The sequence below is a fragment of the Bos grunniens genome, chromosome 3 (genome assembly GCF_055505025.1).
Source record: "Bos grunniens cultivar Pamir isolate PY7600 chromosome 3, Bosgru_T2T1.0, whole genome shotgun sequence".
Classification (NCBI taxonomy): domain Eukaryota; kingdom Metazoa; phylum Chordata; class Mammalia; order Artiodactyla; family Bovidae; genus Bos; species Bos grunniens.
Genome location: NC_141167.1, coordinates 26799383 through 26815331, shown reverse-complemented (window position 1 = coordinate 26815331; position 15949 = coordinate 26799383). Strand labels below are relative to the sequence as shown.

At 39.5% G+C, this 15949-nt stretch overlaps 1 protein-coding gene and 1 long non-coding RNA gene across 37 annotated transcripts in view; one reads left to right on the top strand and one right to left on the bottom strand.

Annotated features, from left to right (window-relative positions):
• The window catches only part of OSBPL9 (oxysterol binding protein like 9), a 266637-nt gene that overhangs the window by 50705 nt on the left and 199983 nt on the right, over positions 1-15949 (bottom strand). For 5 of the 36 annotated variants that reach the window (XM_086388112.1, XM_086388121.1, XM_086388101.1 and 2 more), the window contains exon 1: positions 5211-5502. The exons of 22 other annotated variants lie outside the window; for them this stretch is intronic. Coding sequence is in view for 6 of the 14 variants with exons in the window: in XM_086387910.1 (XP_086244036.1) it covers positions 5340-5366 (27 nt within the window). In the remaining 8 variants the exon portion in view is untranslated. Of the gene's footprint in view, positions 1-2417; positions 2625-3557; positions 3666-4832; positions 5085-5210; positions 5503-5753; positions 6071-15949 lie in introns of those variants that run through there. 9 more of the 36 variants (XM_086387928.1, XM_086387949.1, XM_086387910.1 and 6 more) reach the window with 6 other exon arrangements.
• LOC147375336 (uncharacterized) lies at positions 5436-10163 on the top strand. The gene is made up of 2 exons (XR_015159130.1): positions 5436-5623; positions 6348-10163. It is a non-coding gene; the product is annotated as an uncharacterized LOC147375336 (long non-coding RNA).

Below are 15949 nucleotides of genomic sequence, written 5' to 3'. Positions count from 1 at the left end.
TTACCCTGATTACCCTGTTGTCAGAAATCTATCAAAAAAGTCTAAAATATGACTAAAATATATGTTTGACATGACAAGACTCTTTTTATTCTCCACTGTACCCCCAGGATAGTGCTTGGTTTGTAGCAAGTGCTCAATAAAATTTTTGTAAATTAATGAATTAAGGAATTCTGAAATGCGTCAACCTGTTCGGATTTAAACATAAAAAGCAATCAAAGATGTTCTTGCAGATTATAAATCAGAGTACTCATTAAAAAAATCACAAATAACATCTAACTTTCTAAACAATTTATTATAAGTATGGATGCTGAAAACTTTTAAGAGTAACTGAAAGTTTTTAAGAGAAGAGAAATTAAATAGGAAAGACACCACCCAGGGAGTTCAAGAAGCAAGACCAGATGATAATAACTAAAACAAACTTCTAAAACTTCATTCTCTCATGCCAAGTCTCATGAACATAGTTTCATACATACTACTCTGGGTTTGGAATTCAGCATTACAATAATGATTTATTCACTGGGTGTTTATGACTATGACACTGCGCTGGATGCTCTGGACATCCCAAGATGAAGCAGACGTAGCTTGAAATCTGTAGTAGGAGATAAGCATCTAACTACAAATAACCACTCTGCAATACCTAACAGTTTCAAATCTGTAGTAGGAGATAAACATGTGTCTACAAATAACTGCTTCAAGCATGATGAATTATTATGAGAAAGGTACTAAACAATTCAAAAGAGAAAGTTAAGGGGGTCAGAAAAGTGTCACAGAGGTAGCATTTTGATTTGGACAAAGATGAGGAGGGGGAAATTATTAACAGCAGTGAGTAAGGGTGGGAAACATTATAAATAGATGGGATGTGTGAACTTTTCTTTAGGAGAGAAATGAGGGCAGGGTTAAGTAAACTAGCAAGGGATGCTAAGGTACCCAGGAATCAGGATCAGCAGCCAAGATTGAAGGAACAAGGAGGGAAACAATGTAGCTCCGAGCAGGCTCAAGGGACACCAGCTGTAGGACACAGCCACTGCCACAAATTCATCAAAGCAGAGAGAGAGCAAGAGGAATAAATACCCCCAAAGGTTCTTTTTTTCCTTCCATCTTCTGTCCTTCCATTGTCTAAACCCTACGAGAAGCCAGAAGGTAAAAAGGACTCTAGGTAACACAGGCTGTGAAGGTCAGCCTCCTGGGGCAGAGAGAGAAGCAAAGAGAATGAATTTGCAGGAAACTGGAGAGTAACCAGAAAAGCCATCTTTCCAGACTTAGGAGCAAGTATAAGCACAAAGAGAGGCTGAAAAGCACAAGGAGGTGAAATAACGAACAATATTCTCTTGGAGATGTAAGATATTTTTCAGATGCAGATGCTGAACTGAAAGTGCAAAATCAGTGTCTGAATTGGAAAAATTACTGGGACTTAGGAGATTGAGGCGAGCAATGAATGAACACAAGTATCAGAGCAGCACCCCAGTTCTCTCTAGAGCTAACAGAAGAGCAAAAACCACAGATGGTAGTCCTGTTAGTCTGGTCTCTAACTGCGTGAACTTGGGCAAGTCACCTGGCTCCTCTGAAACTGTTTTCTCCATTTTATAAATACATAGAGGCTGAATTAAAACTTTAAGATCCTTTCCAGTTCTAAGAGTCTGTGAAGCCAGTATCTCCAAGTAAATAACCATATTCATCAGGTGAGTGAACAGCTCACCATACTGGAAAAACCAAGGATCCATTTACTGGCTTAAAAAAAAAAGTTAACTTCATTTAAACAAAGACAATAAAAACTTAAAGGTTCTAACTGCAGTTGGATCCTCTACCATAGGATAAAAAAAAAGTCAAAACACAAGCAAAAATTTAGTGTAACCTTGAAACTGAGTGAGGAAGATTAATGTAACCGGATTAAAAAACATGCTCTGGAATGCAGAGAATGCAAAGAAACAACCGAGTAAGCAGAATACCTTGGTTGAAATGGCACATTTTAGAAAAAACAAAATTAGCTGCTCTGTCAATATAGCAAAGAAGCAAAGTTCTTAAAGGTGTTTCTAGAAATAAATGAACTCCTATAGTATTAATAACTCCCCTGCCCTCCAAAACACACACAGCAACCATTAACATTCCTCTGCAATACAAATATTCACTGAAGATCTGTTATGTGCCAGGTGCTATCAATGTCTTCAAAGGACTTCGTTAAGGACAATACAGATAACATAGCAAATACAATTAATCATTACCTAATCTTCTGGAATGAGATCAGATTTCACCCTTTCCAAGCAGTCTCCCTGACTTCTCTAGCCAGCAACATGCTGTTCTTCCTGTGATGCTAACTACTACAAAACCAACTTGTACTGGTACCACTACTAGTATTCTTTCAACTGTATTAGAGGCCGCATAGTTTGGAAAAGTAGGCCTTTGCCTGGAAATCCACTTACCATTTGTAACGTTGTTTCTAACGTTTTCTGCAGTCCTGTCTCTCAGGTGTGTCCGCAATTAGGGAGCTTGTTGACTTGGAATATTTTTCTAACTCACACGGATAAACCAAGCTTCAGTACAATGAGTCAAAGGTTTGTACACTTAACGACATGATTAAGTCAAGTATTTTGATCATGTGCCAAGCACTAGACTAGGGACAAAGGCCCTACAGAAATAAAGAAGGTTAGAGTCTAATCCAAGAACCAAATACGTGCACAAAGATCTATAGCATAGAGGTATGAACAAAGTGCTGTAGTAACACGTGAAGGACAACAGTAATCTTAACTTGCTTTGCCTGAAGGAAGGAAGACATCAAAGAAAAAGTAACACAAAAATTGTATGTCAAAAGTAGTAGTGATATAGCACTGGACTGAATTCTAAGCAACTGTAATTTTAATCAAGAAGGAAAGGCAGTGACTGTGCAAAGAGCTATGAGAGGCTATGCAATGTTCCAAACAGGTAAGAGTTCATAATGCTACAGTAGATGCCCTGAGTAGGATGCCTGCAGCTGAGTCCACACCAAGAGTGATAATTATCACCAAGTTGTGAAGGGCCTTAAAGAACATTCTCAGCAGCTGGGCTTGGGCAAGGGGGAGCCAAAATAGACTTTTAAGCACAGCTGTGACTCAGTGGGATCTAACTGTGGAAAAGAATATGGGTAGAGGGAGTCTAGTGACAGGGAGACTAGTTAAGTTTTGTTAAAGTTTAGGTGAGAGATGATGAGGGCCTGAATTAAAACAGCTATGTGGGAGGAAAAAAGGATAAACCCAAGAGCTATTTCTAAAGCAGATTAAACAGGATCTAGTAACTAACTGGACATGGAAAATAAGGGAGATGAAAAATGGCTTTAAATGACTAACTGCCTGTGTGTGGTGGAACTTCAATTAACTAAAATACTTAGGGAGAGGTACTTGGCTTAAACACATTTTCAACCTAAGAATTATTCTTTCAAACATAATCTTTGCTTAAACATCTACTGGAAAATCTTCCTAAATATAATCTCGTGGTGGTTTAGTCGCTAAGTCATGTCCAACTCTTCCGATCCCATGGGCTGTGGCCTGCCAGGCTCCTCTGTCCATGGATTCTCCAGGTAAGGATACTGGAGTGGGTTGCCATTTCCTTCTCCAAGGGATCTTCCTGACCCAGGAATCAAACCTGTGTCTCCTGCATTGTAGGCAGATTGTTTACCGACTGAGCTACAAGGGAAGCTTTAGTACAAATAGTACAAATATAATCTTAGGCCAAGTACATTACAGTACCCATAAAAAACTGTCTTTTTCTATAGAATCCCAATAAACATCAGTTCTCAGATACTGACAGAACTCAACATATCCCAGGGGACATCTCAGAATTTCCTTTTTAAAATAAAAGCCTGATATCCTCTTTCTCAAGCAAGAAATTACAAACTATGCAACTGCCTGATTTTCCAATCAGCAGAATATGGTTGTATCACAATGCTCTTTACGGCCTGAACCAAACTTAACAACTGGGGATGGATTAGTGGTTAGATTATTACCAATCTTTCCACACTAAAGGAAAAAAGACCACCACCTAAGACTTTGGAAATATCAAAATCAATGTGACCAACAGCCATTGCAACCTAGTGTTTATTGAGGGGTACTTCAAGTAAAATGGCATCTTTGTAAAAATCAAACTCAGAACATTTTGAAAATAGATCCAGCTTCTCTGTTATCTTTCTAATTTCCCAGGTAAGCTCTCCAGACTGAAAGTCTGATTTTTAGTGGTTTTTATCTTTCCTAGAATAGGAAAGGTAACATGGTATTTTAAGGTGCTGGGGTACATAAAAAGTGAAATTAAAAAAAAATTAAAAGTAAATGAAAGATGTTAACATTATTTATTAAAGGGCTTTATCACAAACTCAGTTCAATAAAGGCAATGTTCTGAGAGATGATTCACGGTGGATGAGAATTCCCAACTTAAAGTTCACTACAAGAATTCTTAAAACTGCAACTACTATTCTAAGATCTCTCCCACTTTCTTAACTCAATACTAGGAGAAATAATTCCTTGATTTGTTTTTGATTTCCTGAATACAGCTAAAAGTACACAGTTTAATCAACAAGTAAAGCCAAATGTTACTTCAAATCGGCAGACATTTTCTTAATACATTTCTTACTCTTTCATATCAAAAACTTAAATATAGTAGGAATGATGCAATAAATGCATGATTTATACATGCTTCCTAGTCCATTGCTTACAGTCAACTTTCCATAACCAAGCATACTGAGAACCTAAACTTTTCCCTCCAGTTTTTAAGTGAACCCCATAAAACTATTCCAAAGTTTTCACTATTTTTTCCACAAACTACCCCCAAAACATAAAACCACCTCCCCTTCCCAACACACACATACTCACAAATAACAGCACCCATAATCATTACACACAAAAATACTGGCCAAGGCAAGAACACAGCCAAAAATAAAACAACAAAAAATGCTTGGCCAGCAACAGGAAATTCTATTATTGGGCAACTGGTCAAAATTAAACTTTCACATTAAGAGAAAGTCTAACTTTTGTGTTCAATATCTTGAGATAGCTTCCGAAATAAGACTAGAGTTTCACAAAAATGAATCGAAAAGGGGGAAGCGATTCTCTCCAGACTGGTTTGGTTGGAGGCGAATGACCTCTCCGGGTTTCAGAAGGCCCCTAGTCCCAGCCTCCAACCATCTCGGCCAGGAAGTGAGGAGAGTCTCACGGAAGAGAGGGCCCGGACGGCCACATCGTCCTACTCACCCCAGGGGGCGACGGGATGGAGGCAGGGAGAGAATCACACTCGCGCCCACGGCCTGGGCAAGCAGCAGGGTCCCTGGGAACTCAGGGGTGGAAGCCGGCCCCTCTCCCAGACCCTCCGGGTCTACTCACTCCGCAAGTGGCCACCAAGAAAGCCATTCGCCAAGGCCCCCGCCCTCTGTGCCTCCAGGGGAGGGAGCCGAGGGCCGCTTCCGAGAACCCCTCTTCGCCCCCCTCCGCCGAATCACCGATGCGGTGCAGTTGGTCTCTTCAGGTTCTGCCTTTCCCGCGGGACAGCCCCTCACTCGCTACCCCTGCCCCGCCCCGACCGAGGGACCGCACCGATTGGCTGACTCTGACGACTCTTGGCAAAGAGACCCCTGGCGATTGGCCATGGGTCACCTGCGGTAAAGGAGGTGAGCGGCCGAAGATTGGCGGTTAGGCCAATTTTGGGGTGAAGAGGCGGGAGGGGCCGGCCGCGGCGGCCGGGCATCTGGACCGCCCGGCTCCCCAGCCCTCCACCGCCTCGCGCAGCCCAGGGCTCACCTCGGGGCTCTGGCCGTCTGCCGCGCCCGGACCTATTCCTCGGGACTCGCGGCTGCCCCACCACGCCAATTCCTGGCTGCCCCCAGGAAAGGGAGCTCGAGGCTCAAGGGAGCTCAGCTAGGCTTCGGGGCTTCGGTCCCGAAGGTTCCCATAGGGTGGCGACTGGGAAAGACCCGGTCACAGACGCAAACACCTAAACCCACTCGCGTCTAGCTCGACATCCACTATTTTGGCAGCTGTGGAGCCAAATTTCATCTGGATGACTGCTTTTTCTTACTTCCGGAAAGTTGTTTGTGTCGCGAGGCGGGGAAGGGCGTGAGGGGAGGGGGAGATACTAAATAAACAACAGCAGCGGTGCCTGTTTTATTAATCCAGGGAAACATGGGCTTGCTGTTGTGCCACAGCTCCATAAGGAATGTAGGTGGTTTGTGAAAATACTTTGGGAATCCAAATGACATAACTTCTTGGGCTTAGGGGAACTGAACAAAAATTCATCCAAACCAGGAAATCACAGACACGAATAAATTACTGAGTTACTGATCTGGAGGGCAACTGCCTTCTGCTCTTACTATTTTTTCATGATGGTTATTTCAGTTCCGGTGCTCAGTCCTGTCCGATTCTGCGACTCCATGGACTTCAGCACGCCAGGATTCCCTGCCCATCACCAACTCCTAGAGCTTACTCAAACTCATGTCCATCCAGTCAGTGATGCCATCCAACCATCTCATCCTCTGTCATCCCTTTCTCCTCTGGCCTTCAGTCTTTCCCAGCAAATCAGTTCTTCGCATAAGGTGGCCAAAGTACTGGAGCTTCAGCATCAGTCCTTCCAATGACTGTTGAGGACTGATTTCCTTTAGGATTGACTGGTTTGATCTCCATGCAGTCCAAGGGACTCTCAAGAGTCTTCTCCAACACCACAGTTCAAAAGCATCCATTCTTTGGCGCTCAGCTTTCTTTATATTCCAACTCTCACGTCCGTACATGACTACTGCAAAAACCATAGATTTGACTAGACGGACCTTTGTTGGCAAAGTAATGTCTCTGCTTTTGAATATGCTGTCTAGGTTAGTCATAGCTTTTCTTCCAAGGAGTAAGCATCTTAATTTCATGGCTGCAGTCACTATCTGCAGTGATTCTGGAGCCCCCAAAATAAAGTCTGCCACTGTTTCCCCATCTATTTGCCATGAAGTGGATGGGACCAGATGCCATGATCTTCGTTTTCTGAATGTTGCGCTTTAAGCCAACTTTTTCACTCTCCTCTTTCACTTTCATCAAGAGGCTCTTTAGTTCTTCACTTTCTACCATAAGGGTGGTGTTATCTGCATATCTGAAGTTATCGATATTTCTCCCGGGAACCTTGATTCCAGCTTGTGCTTCCTCCGGCCCAGCATTCCCAACCTGACCCCATTAAAGAACTTCAACTGCTTACCCTTGTGCTTAGGATACAACGGAGTATTCATCAATGGTGTGCAAGGTTTAGCCCTACCTGTCCATAACTCCGTCTTACACCTACTCCCTCATTTTCTGCACTCCACACAATGGCCTTTTTCAAGTTCTTTCAATTTGCCATGGATCTTCTAACCTCAGGGACTTGGCACATGGGCCTTGTGGTTATTTCTGCCTTTTACACTGTCCCCATGAAACCAATCCCCATCCTTCATTTACTTCTATTCATCATTTCCTCCCTGCCTATGTGAATTCTATTTTACGTTCTCATAGCCCATGCAACACTCCTTTGTAAAACTTATTACGGCTATAATTTTACATGTATTTGAGTATTTTTTAAACAAACATACTGTTATAATTTATGTAACATTAAATGTATCCTTTTTAGATGTACAGAGTTCAATGTATTTTGATAAACATATGCACAAATGCAGCCACCACAATTAAGACATAGAACATTTCCATTATCCCAAAATTTCCCTTGTGCCCCTCAAGCAGTCAATCCTGCCAACCATGGCTCTGTTTTCTATTTGCATAATTCTTTATTTAATGTTTACGTTCATCACTAGACTGTAAGAGGTAAAGAGGTAAGGATCTATCCAATTTTGTTCATCATAGCCTCACTATTTTGCCAAATGCCTGGCACATATTGGGTGCACAATAATGAAGTTCCTCTGTTAACAGTCTGAAAAGAAACATCAATTCTATGCTAAACATCAATAAAACTATAAGCAGTGATGGATAAAAATACATTAATTTTGCCAGATGGACAAGGTTAAGGTCAGTGTCTAACAACCTTCACTAATACCCTTTACATTTTTTTCCTTTCATATCTGCTTTTCTAGCAGTTAATTTTGTGCCAGAGAAGCTCAAAGGACTTTAATTCAGTACTGGCTGATCAAACAGTTCTCCAGGTCAAGGCGGAAAAAAAGCCTATATCTCTAAATCTGTTTATAAATTACACTATTTGACTCTATAAGAGACAAACTATTAATTTTGTAATTCTTGCTTACCAGTTCTTTCATGTGCTTTTCATGTGTTCTTATTATCTCCCCAACAAGACAGAAAGATCCATAGGGTCATTAAAGACTTTACATTTAACAGTATATACCAAAGTATCAGGATGGTGTCTGTGTCCTCCAAATCTTCTATCACCACCACCACCACCATTATCAACATCAGGGGTCAAGAGCTTCAAAATCTAAGGCACTATCATTTTTGACAGTGTAGTGTAAAAATTAAATCCTAGTATAAATTTAGTGGACCCAATTATAAATTGGGTTTATTTTTGATAGACTTCAGTGTCTAAGACTGGTATAGTGGCAATGCTGTTGTTCAGTCGCCAAGTCATGTCTGATGTTTCAACCACCCCACGAACTGTAACATGCCAGGCTACCCTGTCCCTCACCATCTTCTGGAGTTTGCCCAAGTTCATATCCACTGAATCAGTGATGCTATCCAGCCATCTCATCCTCTGTCACCCTCTTCTGCCTTCAATCTTTCCCAGCATCAGGGTCTTTCCCAATGAGTCAGCTGTTAGCATCAGGTGGCCAAAGTACTGGAGCTTCAGCTTTAGCATCAGTCTTTCCAAAGAGTATTCAGGGCTGATCTCCTTTAAGATTCACTAGTTTGATCTCCTTGCTGTCCAAGGGATTCTCAATAGTCTTCTCCAGCACCACAGTTTTAAAGCATTAATTCTTTGGCACTCTGCCTTCTTTATTTGTCCAGTTCTCACATCCGTACATGACAACTGGAAAGACCATAGCTTTGACTATATGGACTTTTGTAAGTAAGGTGATGTCTTTGCTTTTTAGCACACTGTCTAGGTTTGTCATAGCTTTCTTGCCAAGAAGCAATCATCGTCTAATTTCATGGTTGCTGTCACCATCCACAGAGATTTTAGAGACCAAGAAAATGAAATCTGTCACTGCTGCTACCTTTTCCCCTTCTATTTGCGAAGTGATGGGACCGGATGCCATGATCTTAGTTTTTCTATATTGAGTTTTAAGCCAGCTTTTTCACTTTCCTCCTTCACCCCTCATCAAGAGGCTCTCTAGTTCCTTTTCACTTTCTGCTATTAGAGTGGTATCATCCACATTATCTGAGGTTGTTGATATCCGCAATCTTGATTCCAATTTATAACTAATCAAGTCTGGCATTTCATATGATATACTCTGCAAATAAGTTAAATAAACCGGGCGACAATAAACAGCCTTGTTGTACTCCTTTCTCAATCCTGAACCAGTCAGTTGTTTCATACAGGATTCTAACTGTTGCTTCTTGACCCACATATAGGTTTCATAGGAGACAGATAAGATGGTCTCAATGCATCATCAAACAAAAAAATCTTTGGTTCAGATTTAGGAATGAATACCCTCTAAACAACCCCACAGTGGCTCTTGATAGTATACTGCCCTAATCATCCCTGTATCTTTAGTATCTCCTCACACAGAGACTGGCATGTACTAGTTGCTTAATAAATGTCTACTGAATGAATGAAATGCTAGGTACATTACAAAAATAGCAGTATAAACAGCAAAAAAGGTTGAAAATGGATAGTCTAACAAGCAGAACAGAGAAAGCAGAGGGGCAGAAGTGTTAGGGGAAGCACACTGATTGAAACTGCCCAGGCACCATAGTAACCATTTGCATGAGCTGTTTTACAACAGGAGGTCCTGGTAAGGAACAGGGAACTAATAAGCCTCCACCAACTGGAAGAGTTCAGGAAAGGTCAAAAGGATTCTGACCACTTCCCAGAATCCTTCTCTCTGGCATACATCTTGGCTGAACAAGGCATGCGCCACCAGGAAGGCCTCTGAGTCAGAATGATTGGCTAAAGACAACCCGGAAACTACCATCACCATAAAACCCAAGACTGCAAGCCATGTGACAGAGCTGTTCTCCTGGGTTCCCTTACCCTACTGCTCTCCACCCGGGTGCCCCTTCCCAATAAAATCTCTTGCTTTGTCAGCAAATGTGTCTCCCTGGACAATTCATTTCCGAGTGTTAGACAAGAGACCAGTTTCGGGCCCTGGAAGGGATCCCCCTTCCTGCAATAGAAGGACAATGTTTTTCTATATGAGCCTTTTAGTACCATTCAATTTTTAAATTATAGGAGAAAGGTGCTATTGCCCCTATTTTTATAGCTAAATTCTACACTGGCCACTTAACTTTTCTGCAAGTTCTGATTCCACTAAAACCATGTGAGTTGCCAAAATTGGTTAAAAGTACAGAGCTTCCTGCCACAAGATGGATAAAATGTCTTGTATTCTGTGATTGCTCTTCACTTTAAATGCTCCAGGCTTTTAGGCACACTAACTTTACATGAGAATTAGGACATTAACAAGTTGGAACTCCGTGTTTTTTCTCTAAAGAAAGGGTGTAAGAAAAACTATTGCTTTTATTTTACATACTTCTATTAATATATAAGCTAAAACATTTTTGGAAGCATGACTTATGACATTATTATAGTTTTTTAAAAATTCAATTCTCATGATTTATATTTTCTTTTTTATACCAGACTGAGCTCAGTAAAGACAAGGACAGTATGTCATTTATTCACAATTACATCCTCCACAACTAATAAAATGCACTGAACACATTGTCTGATAAATATTTATAAAATAAATAACTTTTCTGTATTCTCTGTATGTTCTGAATTGAGCTTTTTTTTTTTAATTTTTAAACTTTATTTCTATAAAGAGAAGCCAGTAAAATATAAGTTCTAAAAGATTTCCATAAAACCACAATTAAATTTCTGGCACTTAAAGGAACAATCTTTAGCATCTACAAAACTGGACCATTTGTTTTTAGTTGTTTCCCAAGAGTTCAAGATAAGATGGGCCACCACTATTACAACAAAATTTATTATTAAAAAATGAATCCTTGAATCCTAAATTCCAATTTAGGAGCCAGAAATTCCTCTACCCTCAGTAACAGCAACAATGTTGGCAACATTCCTTAGAGGAATTTTCCTTTGTTGTAGGAGCCCCAAGTACCTGGCTACCTCTACATATCATTTTATCTGTGGAAAAAGTGACACATCTATATTGCAATCATTTCCTTTGGGAAACAAAGGGCTTCAAGGGAAAAAAACAAAACAGATGTATTTTTTCTACATGACACAAAAATAAAATCTAATGAGGCCAAGTGAAATGATACAGTGATAGTTATTATGTTTATGTGGTCAGTATTTTATACTAAGAAATTGAAATAGATGTTCCAAAAGCTAATCTTCAGTAAAATAGCTTAACATTCAAGAAAAATATACAAGGGCTTCCCTGGTGGCCAGTGGTAAAGAATCTGCCTGCCAATGCAGGAGACATGGGTTTGATCCCTGGTCCAGGAGGATCCCAGAGGTCACAGAACTTAGCCCATGTGCCACAATTATTGAGCCTGTGCTCTCGAGCCACAACTACTGAAGCCCATACGCTCTAGAGCCAGCGCTCCATAATAAGAGAAGCCACCACAATGAAAAGCCCGAACAGTGCAACTAGAAAGCAGCCCCCAATTGTTGCAACTAGAGAAAAGCCTGTGCAGCAATGAAGACCAGCACAGTCAAAGATAATAAATAGAAAAATTTTTTAATATTTTAAAAAAGAAAAATACTGAGGAGATTTCTACTAATCTTAACTACCCAACTAGACACATAGCTATTATAGAAAAGAGGGTAGACTCAAGCTAACTAATACTAATAATTAGTTCAACTATCCTAAACTGCATCTTAAATACTAAATTAGCATGTATGTATATAATTATCATACCAAAGTATCTAGGTTTGAAAAAATGCTTCAGAATGGTTCTATTGTTTTTCTGGCCTCAATAACAAATTGAAATCTGAATTCTATCACATCTCTTTTATATATAATGATGTTTTACTTACAGATTCAATAGCATTTCTGGTGAGATTTCTACCAGCCCTCACTATTCCCCTCAGCCATATTCTTATAGATATCATGTCCTATCTCTCTACAGGCTTGAGATCAAAGCCAATATATAGTGAACAAATAGGAAAGGGCAAAATTAAAAGATTACAAGTCAGTAGCAATGAAATTCCAATTTGATAACCACCTAAGATACAGTCTACAGTGGGCTACAGAAACTTACATAGACAAGGACAAGTATAGCCAATTTCATGACTCAAATTATAATCACAGAAACCATTCAGTATAAAATTTTTAAAAATATCAACTCATTTATAGCATAGAAGCCAAAAACTTAAAGATCTATGAAAAATTAAAAGTGTTAAGTTGCTCAGTCGTGTCCAACTCTTTGTCACGCCACGAACTGTAGCCCACCAGGTTCCTCTGTCCACTAAATTCTCCAAGCAAGAATAATGAAGTGGGTAGCCATTCCCTTTTCCAGGAGATCTTCCTGACCCAGGGATCAAACCCAGGTCTCCTGCATTGCAGGGATTCTTTACCAATGAGCCACCAGAAAACCTATACAGGTCTATACTATTCAAACATCTACATTAGTGTATTCAAATTGGGGTCTAAACAAGTCTCTATATCTCTATCTTCTGTGTTTTAGTTTCTGATAACCTATAAAAATTAGTATAACCACACACTGAATCAGCAGTAACAACATCAAATTCAAGTGCTAACAAGTTACTTCATTGCCCAAGTTGTTTATCATCAAGTTGGTACCAAAAACTATCATTTGCCATAGAAGAGCCTTGACCATGAAAATGATATAAGTGTGAAGTCAAAGTCAAAGACCTCATGACACATGCTGTGCAAATGAAGGTTTTCCAGTAGTCAGAACACAGAAATGTGGAGAGATTACAGTTATCACATTCCACACAATAGTGTATGCATGTCAAATTGAAAAAGAATCTATTCCTTACAGTATCATATTCATGTTCAAAGTAGTGAACCACTTTAAGCAAGGCAGTACCATTCAGCACATTAACTTAACATTAATTTAGATTTTATTGTTTTGTGTTTTATTTGTATTTAACTTGCAATTTTCATTTAAATGTATGGTTACTTCTGTAAGATTTTAAACTTAAGAAGTTGATATAGATTTACATTTGCCCACATTAAATAACACTATGATATTTTATTTTAAACACTGGGATTCAAGAGTTTTTTCTTGCAAAAGTTTTTTTTTTTTTTTAAATGGGTCCATTTACTCAAGTAAAACTTTTATAACTGTATGATATCCAGACCTGTTGCTATAATTCATAATACATTACATAAATTAGGATAGATACTGCAAAACATACAAGATATAACATCCTAAATCTTATTACATGATCAATCATTTGCTTAGGAATCTCTCAGCATTTAGTCGGTACTAAAGCGTACAAGGGTAAATAAAGAATTGAAATGCTTGATTTCATTAATTAGTGTCATCAGATATCTACTAAATGCCTCTTACAGGCTAAAAAGAGGGAATTAAGAAGCTTAGCAGCCCCTCCGGCCTCTCTCAAGGAATGAAGTTGGCTGCAAATTCATGAAAAGATACCACAACCTAAATACAAGTTTAGAGTAACTACTGGAAATTCAACATAGGTGTCGAAAGGAGAGAGGCTTCAGTTGTCTTCTTCCATCCTCAGACTATCCTAATTGTAATTCACAGTTACCCACCAAACAACAGGAACAATACTAAAAAAAAAGAATAAAGGAAAGATAGAAGGAAAGGGAGAAGCTACAAGGGATCCTCCAGATGAATTTTCATTAATCAGAATGGAAGGAAAAACAGAATAAATATTTATGAATACCTTCCATCTCAAAAGAGAAGGCAATGGCAACACACTCTTGCTTGGCAAATCCCATGGACAGAGGAGCCTGGTGGGCTGCAGTCCATGGGGTCGCTAGGAGTTGGACACGACTGAGCGACTTCACTTTTACTTTTCACTTTCACGCATTGGAGAAGGCAATGGCAACCCACTCCACCATCTCAAAAGTAATAATATGTTGGAGATATGATAATACCTTAGCACAACTACTTTATTAAGGTTTTATATATACCTTTAAGGAGAAGGGAAAAGATACTCACTCCAGTATTCTGGCCTGGAGAATTCCACAGATTGTACAGTCCATGGGTCACAAAGAGTCTGACACAATTGAGAGACTTTCACTTTCTAAAGATCAGGTAGTTTAAAAGAGGTTTAAAAGACTGATTACACAGAATGGAACCAGGAATGATATCTACGTAGAGCATCAAGTACATGCAGGGACAGGCGGTAGAAATTTAGGGTGGGATATAATCGAACAGATAGTGAAATCCCTTAAAAAGAATTTTCATTTCATTCTACAGGCAAATGCAAACCACTAAAGGTTTCTCACAGTTACGGAGGCCTTAAGATCATTAATTACAGATGTTCAGTTCATAGGACGAAGAAAGGAATAGGTTCAGGAATATTAGGAGGGCACTAGAAACAGAGTTAGTCAGATATAAGAAAAATGATAGTCAACGTGAGCACAGGAGTGTAAGTAATTCTATTAAAAAGGGAGGAGAGGAAAAAAAGAAGAAAAGAAGTCCCCAGGCTTGGCAAGTTAGAAGTTATTACCTGAAAAAACCTCAACTTTCAAACCTCAATGGATCAGACTATAATATTAAGAAACATAAAAAATGGATAAAGAGATGGATTTGAGGAAAAAAGAGCTGATAAGACACTTTTAGCCTTGTTGAGGTTGAATTTCAGAAGATATCTACTAGGCAAAATCCACGAGGAAAGAATTGAGGACTTAAGGGAGAAGCTAAATAGCAAAAGAGATATAAAGATGGGGGAAGGGAAGAAAGTCATCTACACAGAAGTTTCAACTGAATTCATGGAAATAGTGGGGACTGCTGGAGGGTAAATAAGGTCATAGTCTAAAGGAAATATCATGTAGTCAAGATTATGGGGGTATTATTAACTTGAAAGAGAATATTTTTTTGCTTTGAAATATGCAAAGCATAGAAAGAAAAAATTAGGTGCAGTCACTTATAACTATTGAAGAAGTAGTGAGATCTTTTCTATAACAAGGGAGTGGACTATATTAGATACTAAATAGTAATTTTAAAAAGACCCACTGTGGGAATTTAACTGGCAATCAAAAAGAAATCAATTAAGAAGACAAATATTTACAGAAATTTGATTAAAGTTAGACAAAATTTAAAGTGACAGATAAAGCCATCTTGATTTTGTGACCTCCAAATAGAAGCAGAGAAATATAACAGCTGGGGGCACTGGGGAATAGAAATTAGAATGGCATCACTTCAGTTTAGTTGCTCAATCGTCTTCGACTCTTTGCGACCCCATGTACTACAGTATGACTGGGCTCCCTGCTCATCACCAACTCCTGGAGTTTACTCAAACTCATGTCCATCCAGTTGGTGATGCCATCCAACCATCTCATCCTCTGTCGTCCCCTTCTCCTCCTGCCCTCCATCTTTCCCAGCATCAGGGTCTATTGAAATAGGTCAGTTCTTCGCATCAGGTGGCCAAAGTACTGGAGTTTCAGCTTCTGCATCAGTCCTTCCAATGAATATTCAGGACTGATTTCCCTTAGGATGGACTGGTTAGATCTCCTTGCAGTCCAAGGGATTCTCCAAGAGTATTCTCCAACACCACAGTTCAAAAGCATCAATTCTTCGGTGCTCGGTTTTCTTTATAGTCCAACTCTCAAATCCATACATGACTACTGGAAAAACCATAGCTTTGACTATTGTTGGCAAAGTAATGTCTCTGCTTTTTAATATGCTATCTAGGTTGGTTGTAACTATTCTTCCAAGGAGCAAGCGTCTTTTAAAATTTT